Genomic DNA, 24,606 nt, shown 5'->3' with positions numbered 1-24,606 from the left:
CGGCTGAGAATACGGAATCATTAACACCACCACCTGTACTAATACTAGTTAGTGTGTGTGTGTGTGTGTGTGTGTGTGTGTGAATAGATCACAGTACACTCACCGGAAGTAGACAAATAGTTTTATTTAGAAGAAGAAAAATATGTCTCCATTCTTTATTTAATTTCAAAACATGCACATCCAGGTGTTAACATGAATAGTATTTAGATAAGTATTACAAGGATAAAAAATAAAATAAAAATACAGCGTCAGTGTGTGTAGAATGAGTTCAGCCCCAATCGACTAAAACTCCTCAGCGAACTAATTTTAGTAAAACCTCTTAAAAAAAAAACACACACACAAAAACAACAACGAAACACACACACACACACACACACACACACACACACACACACACACACACACACACACACACACACACACACACACACACTACCAACTAACGGTGACCTGTAAAATTTACACCAGTGGCGCTATGAAATTTAATCTGAAATTACATTTTGATATGAAAAAAAGTTGTTTTGGGATAACTGCCCTCGTAGTTATTAACAACAGCAGTCTTACGCAGCGACCGCTTGCTGTGGATTTAACTTGAACACAGTGGAGAGTGCAGTGACATTTCACTTTTTTTTTTTTTTTTAAGATGACAGTTGTTGTGATGGTGGACTGCCTCATACAAGATGTAGAATATTTTGTGCCCTCAAAACATTTATTGATGGGACCAGAAAAATTACATTATACCTTTATTAACTCATAATTTACATGGAGATTGAGCTAAACATAACATGCAAAGCACATGACAAGACATTGTGACATTTGGTGACAACGCTGGGCATAAACAAACATTGCCAAACTCCTGATTAAAAGATAAACACAGGTAAAACAAATATAGATTAATACTCTTGAAAACAGGAAATATCAGAAATATTATTTACACATTAAATACTTAAAAAAAAAAAAACGTTTTGGGGTAGAATACATGCCTAAAATTACTAAATTGATGAATAGTCACCATGGAAAATGGAAAATATACTCAATAACTTTCAAAGCATCAGTAATTCTGGAACTTGCATTCGTCATTCTTGGAAATATGGGTTTTTATACGTGGTGAGATAAGGCAAGCGTGTGAATAATATATATATTTATATATATATATATATGTATATATATAGTGCAGTATTTTAGCCAAAAGGCACTAAAGCAATACAGGGGTTCATGGGAACTGACTGGATTTCTCCCCTTCTCCATGTCTCCTAGTTTTGAAATGGTCAACTTAAAACTGAATGTGCTAATTGCGTGACGCCGCACTAACAGTATGATGTCTGCTTGTCCTCTCCATAAATACTGCCAGGGCTGCTGCAGCGTAACCTCTTCCTCTGCTCTGCTGTCCTGCCGCCTTGCTGCACGCTCACTTCCGAGCCACGGCTTCAGACAGCTTCTTCAGTCTCTTCTTCAGCTCCAGGGGGAACTTCTCATAGCACTTCTTACACACCGGCTTCATGTCAAACTCCACAAACTTGTTCCTGTGGGAGGAAAAGAGTGGTTTACAGTTGGCATGCAGGTATGCTGTCTCTGTGGCTCAACCGTGAGATGAGATTTAGTGACACGCTGGTCTGTGTGCTCAGATGTATGACCACCATCAGCCTACATCAAATATCCTGACACAATAATGAAAAATCAATACTGCAGGTTGGGATTGTTTAGATTAGCATTTGAACAGTTTTTTTAGATAGTAGATTAGAAGTGCACTTCAAATCTTTAAAATTGTCAAGAGCTTTTAATTTTAATTTTTTTTAAGCCAATTGCTGCTGTTTGCATGTCCCTACATAGATGGACCCACAGATGGAGATCATTTTACTTTTAATATTTTTACAGCTCAATTATAACCCTTTAAAAACCCCTTAACCCAGAAAGAATCTCAACAACACAGCCCTAAACATGCTGTTTTCTGTATTGAATGGTTTTAATTATTGCAACACTTGCGTGCTTGCTACCTGTCACTGTAAAACTTCCCCAGACGTATTTCCGCTCAAGGCGTATAATCACTGTAGGACCAAAACATCCGGTGAGACCCTGGCAGCTTAAAAAGCTGCTGGACAAAATAAAAGCTTTTCTGTGTTTACTGCCAAAACAAGCCCCGAAAAGGCACGAAACAACACAAGTCTAGCGTCATGTGACTGATCGGATTTACCTCTTTGCATAGCAAAAATGAAAAGCAGAGAGCTTAATCCTGGGCAGTCTCCGGCTGAGATTGGTACGCAAGGACTAATTAGTTTCATTCATTATTTCACCGATCAATGTCAACGCATGTAATGTGTTTGGTATTTACTTGAAAAGTAAAAAAAAAAAAGGATAAAAGAGGCAGGAAAAGGAAAAGACACAGGAAGTAAAGGAGAAGGAAACTGACCAAAGAGACAATAGTGGAAGCGGGCAGATAGAAAGAGAGCATCACAGACACATGGGTATCAGCGGCTTCTTCTTCTTCTCTTTTGAGTCACGCTCGCGCTTGGCCAGACGGCGCCTCATGTCGTCTGGCAGGCGTTCGTAGCAGTGCTTACACACTGGCTTCAGATCCACCTCCACAAACTTATCCCTGACAGAGTGAAGAAGGAAGCAAGGTGGGAGGCGCAGGGGGGAAGGCAAAAATAGGAAGACACAAGTAAAAAGAAAAAAAGAGAGAGGAGGTGGGAGTCAGCAGAGGTGGTAGAAGGGAAAGAGAGAGAAACGAAGAGAGTGAAAAAATAGATAGTTGCTGAAACAGGTGCAGATTGGGGGGAAAGACAGGAGCTGAGAAAAGACAGGCACCTAAATATGCAAGGTAGAAGGAAGATCAAAGATGGGGTTTTGATGAATTGGACGGCCTTTTAAATGCACACGAGTTAAACTAAATCAGATCAGCAAAGAGGGCTCAGTAGACGGATTATCTATTGTTTTGCTGACAGAATTTGTCTCTTCAACCTGGACAAAACTTACTTAAGAGTCAACTTGGTGTTGCATGTAGAGCAGGCAAAACAGTTGACACACCAGGCCTTGTTCAGTGCAGACACCACTGGGGAACAAAAAAGAGAAGTGGTGCTGTGAGACAGACTTGTTTGAGTTTTACCATCAGACAAATGAAGTTACGCAGCTTGAATTTTGTCTCACATGCAGTATCTCTAATACACTAATTCACTAGATGTGCACACGGCACACTGATCAAAACATCATGAAAATGGTCAGTTGCTGGGGACATGAACAGAAATACAGAACGGTTGGATGGATGGTTTAGTTAACGAAGGCGCTCCCTCACCGTCTCCTTCAATCACACGATTGCAGTGGTAGCAAACATCTCCGAACAGCTGTGGGTGGAGGGGAGAGACAAAGTGAGGAGTTGTTCAACTGTGTGCATCACATGCATAAACATACCAAGGATGTGTTTTAAAACAAAACAAAAACATGCAAACAAGCACAGACACCAGAGGTATATTTTCAATGTCCATTATCTGACACTAGATGGCACCATTGCACTGACTTGACTTTTTACGATCAACCGTATATTCCTAAGAACTAGAACTCTGACATATATGACTTTTTCTATGTGCATTTTCTGAGGACTAAGTTGATGCTCGCTGTCCTGACTAGAGAACACACCGTTACACTGTTACACTGTTACACTGATGTATTCAGAGCATAAAGAATTTCAGCAGCAACATACAAACCAGACATGTTGAGGTATTCAGTATTCCAGTGTCTGTATTTAGACTTAAAAATAAACTAAGGAAGTGACGGCTAAAAAATGGATTTTGAATCACATCACTGCTGTGGCGATAAACCTTTTCAAACAGTGAGCACTTAGCACCATCTAGTGGACAGCGTTATTTTTGCAGTCTCACAAAGCAATCCAGTTTTATTATTTTATTTTTAGGATTTGTCTGGTTATTCGTGTTACCTGGTTATAGTGGGTCTCACAGTAGGCCAGGCCTTTGCGTTCGTAGTGACGGTGTCCCAGGAAGGGTTTCTCACACTTAGCACACACAAAATGCTGCAAACAAACCCAAATCCAAGCACACATTGATTAGCACAGCTGCCTGTCAGTCATATTCAGGCTCAGAGATGATCAGGTCACACGACAGCAACATCATTCTGGTCTGTGTCATCTTATGATCGTCACCAGCTGTTACGTATTAGTTGTATGAATCCTGAAAAAAAATAATATGCTGGAGCACTTTCAAAAGGCAGGAAGTTGGGAGGCAGCGGGCTCAGCAGTCAACAGCGGGTTAATCCCCTCACCATGTCAAAGTGCCTCTCACAGTAGGCGCGACCGCCTCGCTCAAAAAACAGGTGGCCCTGAAACGGCCGTTCGCACACGGTGCACACATGGTGCTGCGTGCGACGGAGTGAGAGCAGGAAAGAGTGCATTAAAACAGACAGCGAAAAAACGCTGGACCCGCCTGCCATTGAGGTGCTGAACCTTATGGTGAACACAGAGTCATTAAAAGCGTGAAGGAACAATATCAACATCATGGAAAGAGAAAACAAAAGAGGCACATCAGGTATTTTTTGACCCTGCAACAAAAGAAACAGTCAGTATGGTAATTCCTTCATGTCAAATATAAATACATAGTAGACACACGTGATCTCCAGCATGTCTTCAACGTGAACTTTAAATAGCTCATCTAAAAAAAAAAAAAACTTTAACAACACACCTCCACATGCCACTGCTTGCCCATGGCGTTGACCACGCGGCCCTCGATGGGCCTCCTGCAGGCGCCGCAGATGGGGACGCCCATCTTGTCGTGGCAGGGCAGACAGTAGAGTTCGCCCTTCAGCTCCCTGGCGTCGGCAGTCAGCTCCTTACTGCACACACACACGCGCACGCACACACACACACACACACACACACACACACACACACACACACACACACACACACACACACACACGCGCATTAGGCCGAAGAATAAAGGCACATGGAAACCCAGTATAGCAGGTGACGGATGCACATAACGGAAATACACCATACATATCTTATATACACTCAAAAGTTTGGACACACCCGTTTCTTCTTTATCTTTACCACTTTCTAAATATATATAATATATGACCAAGATATGTGGATTAATGTGGCAAAAGAAAAAATGTTAAATACCTAAATATGTTATGTTATATATACTTTATATTCAGGGTGGCTATTCTAGATCAATCTATCTGGATAGAGTTATTGAACACTTTTTTGTTTAAGAAATATTCCATGTGTGTTTATTCATAACCTGATGCCTTGAGTGACAATATACAATGTAAATAGTCTTGAAAATGAAAGAAAAAACATTAAATCAGAAGTATGTGTTCAAACGTTTGACTGGTAGTGTAGGTTTAAGGTCCAATGCCCTGTCTTTCATTCTGCACTCCTCACTAGTGCAAAACATTTAAAATTCCACTGTCTGTCCACTAGAGAGCAGGCTTGAGTCAAAGTAGTGAACCTCGTCTCAGGAAACATTGATCAGAGGAACATCTCAGAACTGGTGGCAAACGATTTACAATCACAGCGGCGGCAAAATGTGTCACAGTGGTCCAAAGTGTCACATGCTCTCACCCGCAGTTGTTGCAGTTGAAGTGATCGGGATGGTAGGGGTCATTCTTGAAGAGGAGGGGCTGCTCCTCGATGATGGCGTGGCACTTCTGGCAGATGTACTTGCCGAGGCCCCTGGCTTTCTCCCGGTTGTGACACGGACGGCACAGGTGCCTGGTGGGACGGCGTGGGGAGAGAGGTGAGAGAGGAGTAGCAGAGTCAGTAGAGGGTAGAGGATGCACTCAGTGACGTCACTAAGTGACTGTAAGTGTACATTATCATCAACTAGATGAGCATCCATGAATCTGTTTTCTATCACCACTAATTATGCAGTCATAAAACACTCATAAGGCTTGCAGAAGTTCAAGATTCAAGATCTTTTACTGTCATTATGCAAGCATAATGAAATTTTGAGGAGTCTCTTGGCTTTCACACACAGCAAGACACATGCAATAGAAACATAGCACAAAAAATAAGTTTACAGAAGTGAAATAATTCTTCAGTTCTGGAGCCAAAGGTGGAGACACCAACAAGTACTCGCACTCGTCCCAACGGGACAAACTGCACACAGGTGGGGCCCCAGCTGGGGGTCGAACCTGCAACCTTCTTGCTGCGAGGCAACAGTGCTAACTATAATTAGAATGAGTAAATGTTAATTCTCAAACCTGCTCTGTTTATTGTGTTGGGAAGGGTTCTCTACAACCGCTGGCATCAGGGTCTTGGTGTGCAGAGATGCTGATATACTATTTTAACACAGTGGGGAAAAACAGCAGCCCCATGCTCCATTTCCAACAGCATGTGGCTTTGGACTCAGGTCGCAGAGATGAAAACTGACCTTCCGGCATTCTTGACAAATCCAACATCGGCGAGCACGGCCTGGCAGATGTCGCAGCAGAAGCAGTCTGGGTGCCAGCTGTTGTTCATGGCCTTGATCACGCGGCCGATGATGAACTCACCTTGGGCACAAAACAAAAGGACACGTTGGAAAAGCAGACGGCTGTCAGGACGGCTGCTGTTTAAAAGTGCTTCTGTAACGTCTGGTGGCAAAAAAAAAAAACTTGCGGTGACTTGCAGTGCCTGCACTTACCACACTGGTGGCAGCAGGGAGCAAAGAGCATCTGGAAGTCGTGTTCGCAGTATTTCCGGCCTTCGAACTGTCAAAGGAATTCAGACAAGGCGCACGATATAAGAGTGACGCGAGAGCGACACAAGCTTTTAATGAAGCAAACAAACGCTTTGGGGTGACTGGAGTAGTGAGAGGAAACCTCTTCATCAGTGTCCTGCTGAACTAAGAATCAGGGAGCTCTTTTGTCAACAGCTCAGTGAGTCACCCCAGCCTTCACAAATGAACCAATGGGGATTGAGGCCTGGTGGTACTGATGCATTTGAATCCTGGCAGCTGTTAAATATGACTCAGTGGTGATAAACAGAGGAGCAAATTGAGGAAGGACACTGTGACTCACTTTAATGGCGTTTTATGAGATGCTGTCTGCTCCAATATGTTACAGCTCCGCACCTCGAATTGTGCTCTTTGGTCTGGCACATTGGGTCTTGCGTAGAGCGACATCACGGACAGTCAAAACCCACCGGTGTGTTTGGAGCTGCTCAGACTCAGACCCATCTGTCCAAATGCCATTTTCAATATGTTTTGCAAAAATCGGATTTCATGTGATTTTTGACTGTTCAAACTACGAAAGAGCCATCCGGTTTCAATCTGGATGGGGTAAAAATTGGATTTTGGCTGGCAGCCTGAACGCAGCTAAAGTGTCAATACTCAGAAATAATTCATGCCATATGCACGTTTCAAGGAGTCCGTTCATCAAGCGAGACCCCGATACACGCGACAAAACTGTTTGCAATTTATTCTGGGGTTGACGCAGGATTTATTTATGGCAACCCGCAGAGCTGTGAGAGAGGGATGAAGGCCTAATGTGCCCGCCGAGCGAATCGATCACAGCAATGGAAAAAAAAAAAATCGACTTTAGGGGCGGGAGGGACGAGGAGGGACGAGGAGGGACGAGGAGGGAGCCTCCAGAGACAGAGGGAGCTGCTGGCCTGGTGTCAAGGTTTAGGCTCACTGACTGGAAGTGGGCTCCTAATTCAGCGCTGCTCGCTCCTCTTTATTTACCCCGGCGGGGGCCGCGTGTTTGGATTCTCTGCCCGAGGAATTTACACTAACGACAGCCTCACTGGGCGACACAGCGAGACACAAACTGTTCTTTGGCCATTTCTTTTTGTTTAAGGCTGACAAGTGAGGAGCACATGCAACAGCTAATGTCGTCATGCCGTAGGTGTTTCAAACTCCAGCAGGACGTCTTGACCACATCTACGTGCCTAAAAGAGTTGCTGCCGCGTGATTGGCTGATTATCCAATGTAATTGCAACATCTTAATAGACAAAAGAAAACACTCAAAAAATAAATAAAAATAACAAAATAAAAGTAATCCAAGTGTAGTCCTTTTTTTTTTTTTTTTTTTTTTTTTTAAACTTAGTCAAGTATTTTGTCTCTGTTCAGTCATATATATTGTTCATCTCACCCAACTGTCATCAAACTGTACTTTACGCAGTTTCAGATGGTGCATTGTATTGTACATTGCAGAGATCCTTCACTATGTGAGTCCATTGGTCCTGTGTGGGAATGGAATGTCTTCCCTTCCCCATCTCTTTGTAAAGGCTTTTTTAGCAGCTGCTAATAATACCTTGCCCAGGTCCTTCACTCTTGCATATTTCTTCACCAAGTTTACACAAATACATTACTGAACACGTCATAGGAATCTTACATCCAATAATTTTGAAAATGCATCGTGCAACATTTTCCAAAACAGACTTAGTTTAACACACAAAAACATTTTTTTTAGCTGCGGTGGAGATAGATGAGAGCAAAGAGTCACCTCGTAGAAGAGCCCTTCGGGGAACTGCTGGAAACACTGGGCGCACACGAAGCACTGCTCATGGTAGAGCTCGCCGTTGCTGTTGACGATCTTCTCGGCCGGAGCGAAGCCGCTCTTGCAGCGCTCGCACATGGCGTTGGCCAGAGCGTTGGCCATGTTGCTGGGTGAGGATGAGAAAAATGTCTGGGTGAGCGTCAGAGAACAGTGTGTGTGTGTGTGTGTGTGTGTGTGTGTGTGTGTGGGTGTGTGTGGAAAACAAGGCCAGAAAACATTGAAATCATTAAAAATTGATGGAATACGATATAAAAACAGCATGAATCATTTATTACTAAGAGTATTGATCTCGCTGCAAAGCATTTGAAGTAAGTTAATCAACTATGAAACTCTTAAGGATAATAATCTTAAACCCCTCTTCCTCATCGCTGGTATCAGTGTGTCACGTCAATGTTTATCGTTAACCTTTATCAGATGGTCCTCTGATCATGAAAAACAAACAAAAACAAGCAGCATTTGCTGTGATTTAAACAAATAAGAAGGCAGAGAAATGAAGCTGTGATCTGAGGGATGATCACCTTCGACACTTTTGGTTCATTGTTACAAGAGGGCAATGTGTCACGTTTCTGTTTGTTCACCTGCTCTGCATCAGCAAAGAGAGAGTTTGACGTACAAGGGTGATTCACCCTTGATATAAAGCACTCACATTTGTTTTACTGCTTCGAACCAAACCCTACTATAATGATAAATCAACAGGCCAGGTTCAAGTAAATCATTATTATTATTATTTTTCTCTGTCTGAGCCAGAACAAATGCAGTCACTTGCCAAACATTCAAGAAATGATTCAGTTTGCTGTCTGGTCCCTGATAGAAAAAAAGAACATGTTTTTCTCATTAACTGCAGTTAAATCCAAGTTCAGGTCATCATTTCTATCACTTGCCACTTCAACGAAATAATACAACCTATTTTACTCAAGAATGCTCATGTATTTCTCAACAATGTTCCCAGCTTTCATCAGCGTCCACTGCATGTGTAGCTTCCCCAAACACGCTATCTTGAAGACCCCGTCTGGCCTGGTATCACACTGATGGCGCTGCCCTTACAAGGGATGGGTGGGAGGAAGTGATACATCCTTGAGGCATTTCCACTCTCATATCTGCCTACCAGCGCCTCGTGTGGGAGAGAGGAAGAACTACAACTTTGTTTTTTTTTGTTTTTTCATTCGATTTGATTTTTGAAAGAAAAGGAACCCGAGAAACGATGCTGGTTGTATTTCAGCTGAATGAAGGACGAAGGTTCCCACCAACACTGACACAGCATTCAGCGTCAGGCTGAGGGGCTTCTGCAGCCAGACGGTGGCTTGTTAGCGCCACTCACGCCAGGCACACTGTGTCTATAAATGGAGGCCGGCTGTCAGTGAAGAGAAGATGCGATGCAGGTCGCGCTCCCGTCGTCAGGCCTCTTCCTCGCCACATTCTGCTCGGTTTTGCATCTCGTCTGATTACACATAAAGACACCTTGACAACCCTGAGCCATCCAACCTTGAGCGAGTCACTCACTGACAACAATTGCAAACTGATTAAAGGAGCCCCTGACTACAGAGGCCAACGTGTAATAATATCTAAAATACCCATGCACACAAAGCAGGACACAATTGGATATTTATTTAAGGCAGAACTGCTCTATAATCTCACTTGTTGTGTTTCCAGTGACCTTCAATATGGCACAAACTGAACATTTGCAAATTACGGAAGACTGAAAAGCAACTGGTGACGATTGAACGAGATTGACTTGTTTAATAAATATATATACGCATAATCTCTTTTCTTACTTCTTTCTTACTGCAATATTTGAAAACAAACAAAAAAATGCTTAATGAGTCACTGTGAAGATTTGGATCCAGAGCGTTGCTGGGAAATTGCTGATTGTCACCCCGCAGAAATCCCCCTGAATGACAGAACAATGATTTAATACCATTTCCAAATAATTGCTGTACTCAGATTCAACCACAGGTGGCTGCAACCTTCAGGTTCTGGGCCTTGAGCTCAAACATCTGCACTAAATGTTCCACCTGGACCACGGGGATCTCGGCAGAGTGGCAGGTGACCCTGTGCCCAGCCGTCACTTACTACGCCAGGGCCAAACGAGTCAGGGATGCGGCGCCTTAAATATATTTAGCCCCTCCTGTGTTCATGTGCGCATACTTGGGATGCCAGTTGACAAATTTTACTTTGCATAACAACTCCCCCCCCACATTGGCACAAAAATAGCTTCCTCTTCCTCTTCTTCTTCTTCTTCTTCTTCTTCTTCTTCTTCCGCTCGCTCTTTCTCTCTTTCTGACACTCAGCACTTCCACACATCCCTGCACAAACACGGCACCTCGGAGCAGCTCAGCTAAATCCCGGAGCTCCTGGAATATCAGAATTCTTCACATTCTGTAACACCCCGCTAAGCTCAGAGCGTACAGATTAATACCGAGTCAGGAGCAGAGCGAGTTCTCTCTCTCACACACACACACACACACACACACACACACACACACATACACATACACATACACATACACATACACATACACACACACATACACACACACATACACACACACACACACACACACACACACACACACACACACACACACACACACACACCAAATATTTCTGCAGCAGCTTTACTCCCATATCAGATGGATGTTATTTTTAAGTGTAAACAACACAGACGAGCAGGTCAGAAACAGCCCAGTGTTGCTTTTCCAGGTTATTTTTTTAGGGGAGGTTTCGAGCCTCTGGTTTCATTCTTTCATTCATTTGACAGAAATGAATAAAATGAATAAAAAGCAAAAAGCTCCAAAGCTGACGGCCGTCACCTCGGCGCTACTCACAAGCGAGCGTAGAAATCGCAAAACTCCTTGTAGACCTTGACGTCGCTCCTCCGCCTCTGCGACTTGGACACGGGGAGCTCGGCCTCGCTGCCGGAGTCGCCGCCTTCGAAGCGGCGCTGGCGGCCGTTCATCAGCTCGCTGGGCACCTCGCCGTCCTCGGGTATGGACGGCGGCAAGGCGCGACCGTTCACCTCCATTCTCATCGGAGACGCTTTGAATTTGCGACGGAAAGTCCACAAAAAAAGACTAAACTACACACACCCACACACCCACACACACACACCCACACACGCAAATACAAACAAACTGCCGGGCGAGTTGAGAGTGAAATTCCAGAGACAATAGATGGAGGAGCTAGAGGGAGAGAGAGGGAGAGAGGGGGAGAGAGAGAGAGAGAGAGAGAGAGAGAGCTGAGGTCCTTGTAGCAGGAGGGAGATTGAAACACTGATCAGCCTCCAGTGGGAGAACACTCTCTCTCTCTCTCTCTCTCTCTCTCTCTCTCTCACACACACACACACACACACACACTCTTTCCCTTTTCCCCCCTACACCTAAACACACACTCCGCCTCCCCTCCAAAAGTCTATTCTTGGGCAGGTTACTGAAATTCAAGAGCCCACCCTGATGCCGCCACAGGCTGGGTCACTGTGGCGTCACTCCTCTCTCTCTCCCTCTCTCAACCTCTCTCTCTCACTCCCTCACTTTTGCTCTCTTACACACCAACACATTTTTTTTCTCGCCTGTCTCCAAAAATGTTGCTGCACATTTGAAACATCTTTGAGCTCCATTCAAATGTGGTGCTGAAAACGATTGTCTGTGTTTCCGTGTGTTTGTATGTGCGTGTGTGTGTGTGTGTGCGCGTGTGTGTGTGTGTGTGTGTGTGTGGTGCATGGCCGCAGCAGCGCAGGACTCCACTTTCCGCGGAGTTGTAGCTACACGGCGCCAACGCAGGAATGCAGCGCGAGCAGCAGCCGGGCCGAAGCAGCCTGACGGCGCTGGACAGGCAGCAGAACGTCGCTCTGTGCGTGTTTACTTTCCGTCTCTGGATAAACAGAGCGGGCGGAGCCACGAGTCGGCGGCGGCAGCGCCGGCTGCGCTTTGCAAAAAGACTTTACTGAAAGCAGATTTTCTATTCATGCCGCGCCGGCAGTGGTGGTGGGGAAGTTCATGTGTTCAGTTCAGCTTTTTCCAAGTAGTTTGTGATGTACACACATTTTCTGTGCGCGAAGACGCCTTGGAGAGGTTCAACCTCAGGCTTCTATGACAACATGGGAGGCTTTGGGGGGCGGGGATTGATCAAACTTATTGCTTTGATGTCTTCTAAACGCTCCGTAATTCATATAAACTCCCTCGTTGACTGCGGCGTAAAAAGGCGCTGAATGAAAACTCGAAGCATCTGGAGCCTCGCCTGCAAATAACCACCACATCTTCAAAACGCTGAACAGCGCAACGACCTCTCGACCCCAAACGTGTGAGGAGGCCTTATGCAAAATTGCACAGGCACGGGCACGGCTCCAGCAGCCGCTTACGGGGCGACGTCAGGTGACAAAGTGAGGACGTTGACAGCGGCAAGTCGGCGGTTTTGCCTCTTGGTATTTCTAAACAGAGTTTTGTTTCCAGGGTGTAGCCCCGCCCTCACACTGAGCTTCCCGCGTCCAGCAGCGTGGCACCACGAGCTGCGTTTCCATGAGTGCAGGTGATGGGAAAACGAACGGACGGAGGGATCTGTGTGCGAGCCGCGTCATCGTCGGCGTTGAGGTGTCAGTCTGCCGCTATTTGTCGTTTACTGACACACTGTCGCGGGTGGAGGGGTGGCACTACTTTGCTCCGCCCCCCCCCCCCCCTCCCCCCCGGTGCCGGAGTGTACGGAAAGCTTTGAATGTTTGAGGCTCGGACAGGAAGCAGCGTCTCCGAGGTGGTTGGATTTAGCAGCAGTCCTCTAAATTACTGCATCCTCCACAAATAGACACCTAGTCCACCCTCCAGGCACCAGCCCAGCTGGCAGCTGCCACTGAGTGTGTGTGTGTGTGTGTGTGTGTAGGTTTGTATACACAGCAGGGGCCAAGCAGGGCGACCCCCCAACTGGACATAATTCCCAAAGTCATCCATTTACACTCAATACAACCTCTTTCCCAGACAACTGCCGTTTACACACGAGGGGTTTTAATCTCTTCAATTACAGCCCAGGCTGCAGAGAACAAGGCCTTTTATCATGCAGGATGCCCTTATCCTAAAGTGCTGGCTCTCTATCGAGGGACTGTGTGAACGCACGGTGACATCACCAGCCAGACGTTTTCTCCAGGACCCATTTGAACAAAAGTTCCCAGAGCCAAACCGGGACAATGGCCGCTGAAGAGTCACCTGTCCTCAGAAGCCAGACTGGAATTTCTTCCACTGAGACGCAGCGTTGACTGAACTGTTCACAATAGGCGAGGGGGTGGAGGTGTGGGGGGAGGGCGACAGGAAGTGTCCGCAGTCTTGCCCTCTGATTGCAGACGGTGCCAATGCAACGGAGCAGTTCTGCTCTAAAATAAGAGCCAGTGTGAACTTTTTACCTCGCCGGTGTTAAGAGGATAAATGTCGGCTGTTTGCTTTTGGCCAAATTCTTTGGCTCACAGGCCTAGAATTCAGTGCAGTCGGGTGTGTGCAGCCGTTGGCAGTGTGAGTGTGTATACAGAAAGTAACGGGGCGGGCGTGATGACGAGGGTCGGGTGGTGCGAGCGTGATTTGGGCTTAATGGGAGGGGAAAATCAGTGTGTGTGTGTGTGTGTGTGTGTGTGTGTGTGTGTGTGTGTGTGTGTGTGTGCGTGCGCGCACGTCACTGCAGATCTGAATGTCAACCTGAGCTTAAAAACGGCTGCAGCAACTGTCGGGCCGTCGACACGGCGTCTGCGGTGTGGTGGTCCCGCCCTCTGCATGACTCAGAGGGCATTCTGGGGCCCGAGGTCACCTCGGCTGTGAGGGGAAACGCACTGTTCTTCAGCTGAGCTCTTGTTACCATGGTGGCGGTGGTAACATCACCTTCGCGCTAGGACTGACTGAACTGTTGCCAACGCAGCGAGAGCCAAGCACAACCAGTTATTCCACCAAGAAAGCAAAAAAGCAAAAAATGAAAATGAAAAAAAAAAGCTTCTGGGGCTTCACTGGGCAGCTTTCAGCAGTTACTTCCTGGTTTGATTACAACAGTGTTTCTCAACTGATGGGTCGCAACCCTGAAGTGGGTCTGTTTTGATTGGGCCGTGGCTTCGTGGACAATCTGTCTATATTCACAGAGAAAATGTTGGGCACTTATTTTGCAGAACACACAATTCAATTCAATATTTTCAATAATATATTTACTAGACATGACGGAAATGACGGAAAGAGGCCTAGCATTTTTTTTTTTTTAGTGGAAAAAAATTTGATTGCAGTGGAATGAATTTGGTTCGCGACCTCATGATAGGCAAAAAAAAATATAGGTCCTCGGACTTCACCTGTTGGGAACCACTGCACTACAATTATAATCAAACTGACTGGTAATAGAGGACAAAATGAGAACTAAAAACTGACCAATAGCACCACCTGGTGGAGGGTTAGCATTAAAGAGGAGCCAGATTTCAATCTTAGAAGAATTAAGACACCGGAGGGACCAAAAGTTTAGACTTTTTCCTCATGAAATATCAAAAAAGAAAAGTGGTTTAGCCTAGTGGTCACTTGTTGTACTGCAGGCAGAAAATGAAAAAATGAAAGGCAGCCCCTTCCTGACCAAGAGAGCGACTAACAAGACAAACATGACAAACACATCCAGGCCAGAGAAGCATATCAAACACACCCTGCTCTCTCTCACACACACACACACACACACACACACACACACACACACACACACACACACACACACACACACACACACACACACACACACACCCTCGCTGCCCTCTGCACACTGAGTCAACAGCAGCCATGACGACGCAGACATGAGGGGCTGCTGGCACGGCGGGCGGGGAGAGTTGTGTGTTGTGTGCACACCAGCACGAGCACGGAGACGCACACTGACAACACAGCAAGGCACACTGATTCAGCCACTGTGCAAACACAATTCATGACGTAACGTTTCCTTTACTGGCATTTCTGTTTGTTCCGCCTGTTCAGTGCAGGGTGATTAATGGCCCGGTTCCACTGATGAAATAACACTTAGGGCAAGATGTACGACAGCGTCGAGGGTTCTTAATGTTGTGAGGTAAACAACACAAATGGAGAACAATGTTGGAGATGAGGACGGAGAACTTTAACGCACGAGGGCAATGTTCCACATGAGAAGGCATTTGGTTTTTAGAGAAGGTGAGGTTTTGCTTTTGGATAAAGAACATTTAATTTCATGATGCACCACATTTGGAGGAGAAAGAAAAATATTCAGAAAAGAACTACTGAACTTACTTTCATTTTTCTGTTTCTGTGTTTCTGTGAGTTTTATCCAGGATTAAGTACTGATGCAATAACACCATATTTTCTGGTTTATCCATGAAATGCGACCCAAAACTACAATTTTGTGCTCCAAGTAATCATTTTGTTATCTTTTCTGTCCACTAGATGGGGCCAAAGTGTGCACTGTCTTCTGAGGCGGGTCAGCACAGTATAGGTGTTTCTCAAGTAAATGAAGAAAATGGAAAAAGACCAAAAAAAACAAAGAAAAAAGACCCACAAAAAAACCCCAATATAAATCACAAAATGCTTAATGCAGTATCAGAATCACCCTGTGCTCCAACAAGACATGATAATAAGGTAATATACTATTGCTTCTTTCTCTTGCAGTTACCACTACTAGTATCAATGCACTTTTAATAAAACAACAAATTTTCTGGTGCCCTCTACGCTTACGACAAGTTGCATGATGGGAATTGTGTGAGTTGGAGGAGCGCCGGAGACAAAGTGCTTGTGGTGCGACTGGGGACACCTCCACAGAGAGAATCCCTGCTCAGCGCTCACATTCCTGACATTACTGCATTCTTGCAGGATCACAGGGAGACGCACCAAGACGGAGATGAGAACAGAAAAGCGGGCCAGGACACAGCAGACGAACTCAAAGTCAGAGGAAAACACGCAAAGTGGTGTTTCGCAAAAAGTTGACAGAGACATTTTTCTCTGCTGCTGACACGACTGGGAGGAATTCAGCCATCAGCTGCCGTATTTACCCGTCAAACACTACGTCTCACCTTATCCATCCTTGTCACTGTACGACACACAGAGAGGGACTTTCTTCCCAAGGCTGCACAAACAAAGACACTCCCTGATCCTCAACGTGATGCGTTGAACATGCCGACAAACAACCGGCTAATGGGAGCAGAAACGACTGAAAAGACCTCGGGAGCAGAGAAAGACACTTAAACCGTTTGCGTAACCTCACGCAAGAAGAAAAATAAGACTTTATAATGTGTAACTCTTCAGGAAAATGGCAAGTATGTCATATATGGTCGCAAAAATCAAGCTACAAATTAAAATGTATTTGTCAAGAAATCAACAAGGGGACAGAAAGTCCATGCAATTATAACTGAATAAGGCTATTTCAAAAAGACACACAGAGAGAACAATTACAATTAAATACTATTTCTTATCATCGATTGTCTTTTTTTAAGACAGGACCGTTCAAATGATCATTATTGTTCCAAGATCAAACTCTGGTTGACTAAACGCATGCAGATGGTCAGCAGCAAGGCTAGCAGAGAGGTAGACAGACTAACACAAATTAAAGCAGGGATTCTTGACAGAAAAGGCAGAACTGTTGCATGATGGGTAACTGGAGTGAGCCAGGAGCGGCCACTCACCTGAAGCGCTCTCCCGCCAGGCTTCCATAGCTGTCCGGCCTCTCCTGCCTCCGTCGGTACAAGTCTGAGTTTGACAACTCTTTCAGCCTCAGAGAGTTCATATCCACGCTGCCTCGCTCCCTGCCGCCTCCCTCCTTCCCTTCCTTCCTTCCTTCCTTCCCTTCCTGCCTTCCTTCTTAACCTTTGTCACTGAAGAAAAGACCTCATATAAATAATACTCTTGTCGTGTGTTTCCCAGAGCCAAGCAAAAGACTTGGTCCTCTTCTGCTCCCTCTGTGTGTGTGTGTGTCTGTGTGTGTGTGTGTGTGTTTGCATGAAATACACATCCCCAGGCTCACACCCTTGAGGACGGACGAACACGGAGGCGTGGCTTCGCAGGTCCTGCACACCTATCGCACTCTTCCTGCTCCTCCTCCTCCTCCTCCTCCTCCTGCAGGTAGAGGCAGAGCGGGCCTGAGAGGAGGAGGAGGAGAATGGATGGGGGGGAGGTGGAGGAGGAGAACGCTGTGCTTCCCTCTCTGATGTCTTCGCCTCTTCAGTCCTGTAGCTAGTTGTGATGCCTCATATTGTTACAGGAATTTTTTTTCTCTCCGTTTAAAACGGCGCTCAGCTGTGCCAGAAGTGCAGCTAATCTGTTGGGCAGCGTCTCGGAACACAGCCGCTTCCTCTCTTTGTCTTCGTCCGAGAATTTTTCTTTTTTTTTTTTTGCACAGTGAGGACTGAACAAGGATAAATCGCGGGTTAGAATAACAACTCACAATAATGCCGCAGTAAACTCAAAGTGACGCCTCCAACTTTTCCAGCTCGGTCCCTCCTTCAGTTCCATTCCAAAAGTGCAAAATGTCAGAGAAATTATTCAAAGAAAAATGCCAATCTATGAATAATTCAACATGACATTCTGTGGGAGCACAATGTCTCTGTTTCCCAACAGAGAGAAGGAAAACTGACACTAAAAATTGCTCTTCACCGACAACATTCATTTTCGGCAACTTCTGAAAATGTATTTTTTATCTCTTCGCCCTCAAGCGTCGGTGCTCGATGTATGTGAAGAACCAGTGGGCAGTGTTCCATTAAACCAATGTTTTTCAACCACCGTTACACTAGTGTACCGTGAGATAATGCCAGGTGTGCCATGAAAAATTATCCAATTTCACTTAATTGGTCTAAAAAAATGATAACAACATTCCATTGCGGAGTGACTCTGCTTTAAAAGGAATGTGAGCCTGTTTTCATCCCTCCATTCCTCCCAGAATATCAGCTTTGTGTGCATCTAAACAGGCCCAGGTTTCACACCGAGTAAGCTTAAAAAAAATTAAAAGGCTATATTGTCATTATGAGGCTAAAAAGTGTAATTTTATAATACTTTTGGTGGTGTGCCAAGGGATTTTTTTTCAACAAAAAAGGTTGAAAAAACACTTGCGTTCAAGAATGTCAAAACCACGACGACGAGTGCATCTTCCTGATGGGCTCTCTGCCTCGTCAGCTCTTCACTCTGCGCAGATTCACCTCCTGCAGCTTGCCGTAACCTGTTCCCACATTCCACATGTTTGATTAACACACGCGTGTGTGCGCGTGTGCGCGTGTGCGATGCAACCGTAAAAAGCGAGCGTTCAACCGTGACTCCTGCAGCGGCTTCGGCGGGGCCGCGGTGACACAGGCTGACAAGTCTGAGTACGCCGGGAACATTCAGGATCGTGAATCACGACTCGAGTCTTTCCAGAAGATAGAAAACGCACTCCGAGTGGAACCTGCGTTGGCGTGAAAAGGAACTTGAAGTTTTCCATCCGTCCTCCTTACATGCATGCTGTTGGCATACGGCAGAAAAAGGAAGACAAACTCAAAGTCTATTGTTTTAAATTACAATGAGATCTCATTACGATTATGTTATCATTTGATAATAACATGCGCATGTATTAAACCGTTAACGCATCACACATTGTTTGAATCAGGCATGGGCAAACTGCGGCCCGGGGGCCATATGCGGCCTGTTAAACTTTCTAATCCGGTCTACAGAACTTGAAGAAATGATACTAATAGTGAGTAAGCAATAAAATAACTGTATTTCATCCATTTTTCGCTGTTGCCCACCGGTCAAAAAGTTTGCTCATTCCTGGTTGAAATGCTTGCGTACAGGGTTTCAATTAAGAGACACACAAGACTTAAGACTAACAACATTCTGACCACTGGACCACCTCAGGAAACCATTTAAAACCACCTGTGTCCCTGCAGGGCAGCTGGGAAGTTGGAATTTGCACAGAGGCGTCTTGAGAAGCTCCTATTTGACTCTTTCCAGGCAGCATCACGAGCATCGTGGAACCGATCATCGTGTCTTTTGTTTGGAAAAACAGAGAGAGTAGCAAAGGCCAAGGAAGAGTTGTGACAAAAGAGGAAGTCTGCTGCAAGACACTAAATAAGGGCAACCACAGCGGAGATGCTGCAATAGCAACAGTTTTATCAGTATTGAGAAATATTTCCTTAAAAAAAAAAAAAAAGGCGCTGTCATGCCTCATCCCTCACAGCAGTAGAGACTTCGGTGTGCGAAGGCCTTGTTAAACTTGGAACAAAGCAATCTGACCAGTCTCCTTTGAATGTGAGTTTTGTTCTACTTGATGGACATGGTGCAATAAATCCAGTAGACCACAAAACATCAGAGTCTCAGGCTACGACTGCCTTGGAGTATGGAGGCCTGTTGCACAGTTCAAGTGTAAAATCTGCTCGCAACACAAAGTAAAAATGCAACGTTTTAGTGGCACTATTTCAAATGCAGTACTGTACTTTTGGATTTGTCATGCCCGCAGCCAAGACTGTGCTGGTTAAAAATGTGCTGAGAAAGCTGTGACTCATCATGTGGACGTGCACGTGTCCGCGCAGCCTTGGGGGGGGGGGGAGAGAGGGATCAGAGAGAAAGAGAGATAGATGGAGAGAGGGTTAAGGGTAGGGGGAGAGATTAGCAGGCATCTCTCCCGAAAGCTCAGAACCATCCTGAAGCGCTTGAGAACACTGCCGCCGTGTGGACAGAACTGGTTAAAGCAGCCATTTTGTAAATTTCCATCTCAAATACCGCAAACCTACCAATAACTTGATTCAAGTTGATAATAAAATTATTTTCTAATGGTCATAAAGCAGCACATTTTGAAAGCCATAATAACTTGATGTTTTAAAAATGTTTTGAATCATTTTTATCAATTATTTTAATAAAGTGAGCACTTTTGATGCCGCTCATTTACAGTGACATCAAGGCATTGGAGCCGTTTACAAGTATGCACCAAATGTATAAAGAGGTGTTCCCTTCAATGCAAATACAAAGACAAAGACAGATACTAATGCAACACAACACTCCTGAGACATTGTAAACAGCAGAAAGCAACAGTTAGCAGCTCCTCACAAGGGGTTTGCACATTTCCATTGAATCAAAAAGTGAAACATACCTCAATTAACTGGGCAGCGGCGTAAAATAGATTCAACAGCGCTCCCCTCTGAACTGCGGAGGTTATGCGACTCGCGGCTCAAGTCCCTCTGCTGTCAGTGCAAACACTCTCACTGCTGCTATCTCAGTCAGTCAGTGGGCATGTCCACATCACTTCCTGTTTGCTGTCACCACTGGAGCTTATACAGTATGCACCGGCATGCGTTTGGGACACACGCCCAAGTGTAAAGCTGACACACACACACACACACACACACACACACACACACACACACACACACACACACACACACACACACACACACACACACACACACACGACTAGACCCACATGTGGTTCCAGTGGGAGTGCTTTGTCAGGCTTGAGGTGGGAGCGCCTCGTTACAGATCAAAGGAGGTGCAGAGAGGAGGAGGGACTAGGAAGGAGGTGCGAGGAGGGTGAGGTGGTCTTCCCTGACCACATGGATAAACGGGCAGGTCTTATTGATGTGCCATGTAGGGCGTCTCCCCATCTGGCAGAGAGGTCAAGTCAGGTCAAGCCAGTGGAAAATCATTGTCCAACACTGACATTTGCATCAAGTCTCGCTGCAGTTTTGCTTTGCATGGGAAATGGCTTTCAAATAAGACTGAAAAATTGAAAAAGTCTTGCTAAAAACCAATGAATTGAGAAAAGCGAGAGAGGAAGTGTGAGCAGCCCAATGCAGAATGAGAGAGAGGGTCCGTGTTTCCTTGATCAGAGTTCTATTATCAATGCACCAGATAACAAAACAATATCTCAGTGTTTCCTACGGAAGTCGACCAACGAACTTTCAAAACTTCTGCCGAGACACAAACGACTTCCTTCCTTGACGCAATGAGCAGGACACACACACTGTCGGGCTGGCCAGCTGAGTTCTGTGAAGAGGGGGGGCTGGTGACTCAACCACCATCCGTTTGTTCACTGCAAATGGCGCCTACTGACCATTTGTAAAGTCTGCCACATCACAACTGCAGTTTACTGTGCTTTTTTCCCCTTTCTAAGTAAATGCATCATCTATGGCCATGAAGCAAAGTTCCAAAAATGAGGCTCCAAGAGGAGTGCAGAATGGACTTTTCTCATTTGTGAGGAGTTCAGTAATCGACTAGTAGGGATGCATATTATTTTTTTAGCAAATGTGCAAAAGTGGATTTTGCATTATATGGGGCCATTCATTGTAACCTCAGATATATGCAGAAGGTGTATGGTGCATTCATGCCGCAGCTCCAAAATTAATACAATTTCAGTGTCTGTTCAGTAGAGAGCAAGTGATGGAAACCAGTAAAATGTATGCAACTGTCTCTGTGAACTGCAACCGTCAAACACGGTGAAACTCCCACATCGCACAACACACACAAACACAAGCCCTCCTCTTTTCCTAAAAAAGAAAGGTCCACGCTGAAGACAGCGAGCACATTCTTCTAAGCTGCAGTTGTATCAACAAAGTGCGGAGTCAGACAAGAAAAATGCACTGCTTTGGGAATGCAGCAGGCCTTTAAAAGACTTGCACCGCCGCCATTCAGCCCAGACCATAATTAAGTGCAGTGCGCAGAAACAGTAGTGCTCAGACCAGTGGAAAGAAACAGTGCTGAGTGGTGGTCTCCCAGGAATAGATGGTGACCAGGAAGTGGAGATGGAAGCAATAACTACTGTCCTGCACAATTTGGGAAGACATTCCTGTGCAGGGAGGAGGAGGAGGGTTTACAGAAAATAGAGGAGCATCCCTTTGCATCTAAAATTAGAACCATCGAAGAACTGTGCAAAATCTGCAGAAGAAGAAATTAGTTAACGAGAGAAAAGAAATTCTTACTTATTGACTGTAGAGGTGAATATACAGTGAAGGAAAAGCTAACTATAAAAAAAGCTTCTCAATGAGGGTCCAAGGCTCAGATATATTTTTGCTTAAGTATTCAAAGAAGCATTTGTATTTTGCCCTGAGACACTTTAGGGGCAAATATCAAACAATACTACCGGTAGAGGGCACTGTCAACAAGCCAGACAGTTGTGAGTGTCACTAAATTACAGCCAACTCCTGCGAACTACAGAAGCCCTTCCTTAATTAGAATCCCCTATTTGTTTAACAATAAAACCCAGGGAAACGTTAAAAAAAAAAACAAATCCCGGAAACCTTTTAATGCGTTAGTTCAAGAAACACTATGAGATAATGGAAAAGGAGGGACGTAGGCACCCCCCGCTCTAACGACTAAATTGACAACTTCCTAAAGTGTTGGGAGGACACATTTCCGAACTCGTCGCTCACCCGTTTGTCATTTCCGTGACTCCCAGCATTGTTCGGCTCTCTCCCGGACCGAACCGCTGCTCTTTTATCCGTCTGCAGTCGCCAAACGCCCAGAGGTGGAGGAGTGCGGGATGTGTCGGCTAGCCACCGCTGCTTTTCACGCAGAGCTGAATGGAGGAAAAAAAGAAAACAGACCTCGCCTCTGTTCGCCGAGCATCAAGCCACAAGCAGCGAGCATGTCACGTCCGCATATGGCCTTTCAAAGTAAACACCTTCCTGTTATGGCTTGTCAGCGAAGGGCGGTTTTAGTCGCTTTATTTGTCCACGTTGCAGTTGAAGGAGAATTTAGATTTGAGAACAACACACTATCGCCACGGCAAAACTGTTAATCCATCTAATAATTTGATACCGGTGGGTGATTCAAAATGGCTCGATCAGACATCGGGTGTTGTTCTTGTACAGCACGATTTTGTCATATGTGAAAGAACTTAAAATATAACAAACTAATGAACATTGTGTCACAACACGGCCTTCTACAATCGATAAAATACAAAAAAATTACAAAATATTACCACTTCAAGAAAAAGTTTTGTTTTTTATTCTGAAACATTAAACCTATTTAATCCTGTGTCTCACTAGCAGCTTCGCTCTCTTTCTGTGTGTGCTTGCGTAGGCGTCCACCGCTGGAGATTTTACATTTCATAGTCAAGAGAAAACGTCAAAAGTACGACGTCAGACAAAGAAAATTTGAACACGTTCAAAACTTCCCATGACTGAATTCACTAAAAAAACAAAAAACAAACAAAAACAAAAAAAACACCCGTGGCCCGGCCTCGATTGTAAATTGAAGAAAAAGCAGTGCAGCTTTAATACAAGTAGAAAGGTGAGATCAGATAATGACATGTTTACTTGTTCCGCATGTGGGGGGAAAACCTATAATTTACCGTTTCCTCCCGTGGTTACGTCACTAGGCTGGGAATCACATACTTTTCCTTAAAAGGAAACTCCTGCACCCCTTCTCACCCCCTTCCAAGAGCATATGTGGAATATGCACCGTCAGACTTTATTATCCGTGTCGACTTTATTTTGCAGGACATAGATGGAAAGAAATAAAATAACTCAACAGGTAAATATACATGAAATGCCCATTCATTCTATAACAGACACAATTTTAGTTACATTAATTTCAGTCTCTTCTCATGTGTACCACCATAAATATCAATGCCTTTAGATACATTCGCCTGCACTCCAACAAAAGCTGCATTGGATACATGATGAACAAGCCATATACTATCATCATTAGTAGAACTGGAGCAAAAATATAATGCAGGAAGGAGCAGCACCAGGCGTCGGCGAGGGAAAGCCCAGGTCAGGGTCAGCCTCTTCACCCATGGCTCTAAGAGGGAGTTTCGGCTCAAGGACACTTCCACAGAGTGTGTGTTTGCGTGTGTGCGTGCGTGCGTGTGTGTGCCCTGTCATGGCTGGTTGCTGCAGTGTAGGCTGTACATCCTTCATGTCCAGTGATTAAACATCGGCATAACTGAGAAACCCCAACGATTAACCCAACCTCCAAACCCACAAAAAAAAAAAAAAGAGGCTTGGAAAGCAATAAAATTAATTTGGTTTTCAAACAGTAACACAAAACAACAGAACAATAACATACCACAAAGCGACTGCCAGTGCAGAATACATTTTTAAGAAATTTCCGCTCTGGTTTTGGAATTGTGATTAATATCTGTTTGTTATGTTGGTCGTGAGCCTGAGAATGTAAAAATGTGCTTCAAAGAAAATTAGAGACTCTCTTT

General features: G+C 44.9%; 1 protein-coding gene across 6 annotated transcripts; it reads right to left on the bottom strand.

The window, feature by feature from the left end:
- Positions 1-104: 104 nt before the first annotated feature.
- LOC142897404 (LIM and senescent cell antigen-like-containing domain protein 1) lies at positions 105-23,011 on the bottom strand. Of its 6 annotated transcripts, none has more exons than XM_076039715.1 (11): positions 22,823-23,011; positions 8,440-8,599; positions 6,636-6,702; positions 6,384-6,504; positions 5,573-5,722; positions 4,686-4,836; positions 3,929-4,021; positions 3,290-3,338; positions 2,974-3,049; positions 2,408-2,593; positions 105-1,523 (listed from the first exon to the last, which is right to left on the bottom strand). In XM_076039715.1, exons 1-10 carry the CDS (start codon positions 22,849-22,851, stop codon positions 2,449-2,451), a joined length of 1,041 nt encoding a protein of 346 aa, XP_075895830.1. In that variant the 5' UTR covers positions 22,852-23,011; the 3' UTR covers positions 105-1,523; positions 2,408-2,448. The 6 variants fall into 6 exon arrangements, with proteins under 6 accessions (XP_075895830.1, XP_075895831.1, XP_075895828.1 ...); XM_076039716.1 differs by lacking the exon at positions 22,823-23,011 and adding an exon at positions 20,548-20,670; XM_076039713.1 differs by lacking the exon at positions 22,823-23,011 and adding an exon at positions 17,120-17,407.
- Positions 23,012-24,606: the final 1,595 nt, after the last annotated feature.

Source organism: Nelusetta ayraudi, unplaced genomic scaffold, assembly GCF_046127955.1.
Source record: "Nelusetta ayraudi isolate G7.1 ecotype Tasmania unplaced genomic scaffold, CSIRO-AGI_Nayr_v1 ptg000060l, whole genome shotgun sequence".
NCBI classification, from domain to species: domain Eukaryota; kingdom Metazoa; phylum Chordata; class Actinopteri; order Tetraodontiformes; family Monacanthidae; genus Nelusetta; species Nelusetta ayraudi.
This window is presented reverse-complemented; position numbering and strand designations above follow the sequence as displayed.

What these genes read in the sequence shown, in the direction of transcription:
- LOC142897404 (XM_076039711.1), bottom strand. Translation starts at nt 11,521, where the DNA reads ATGAGAATGGAGGTGAACGGTCGCGCCTTGCCGCCGTCCATACCCGAG. An exon ending in TTTGTCAAGAATGCCGGAAG is followed by an intron (nt 5,723 to 6,383) that starts GTCAGTTTTCAT and finishes CCGTCCCACCAG; the next exon opens with GCACCTGTGCCGTCCGTGTC. An exon ending in GTGAGACCCACTATAACCAG is followed by an intron (nt 3,339 to 3,928) that starts GTAACACGAATA and finishes CTCCACCCACAG; the next exon opens with CTGTTCGGAGATGTTTGCTA.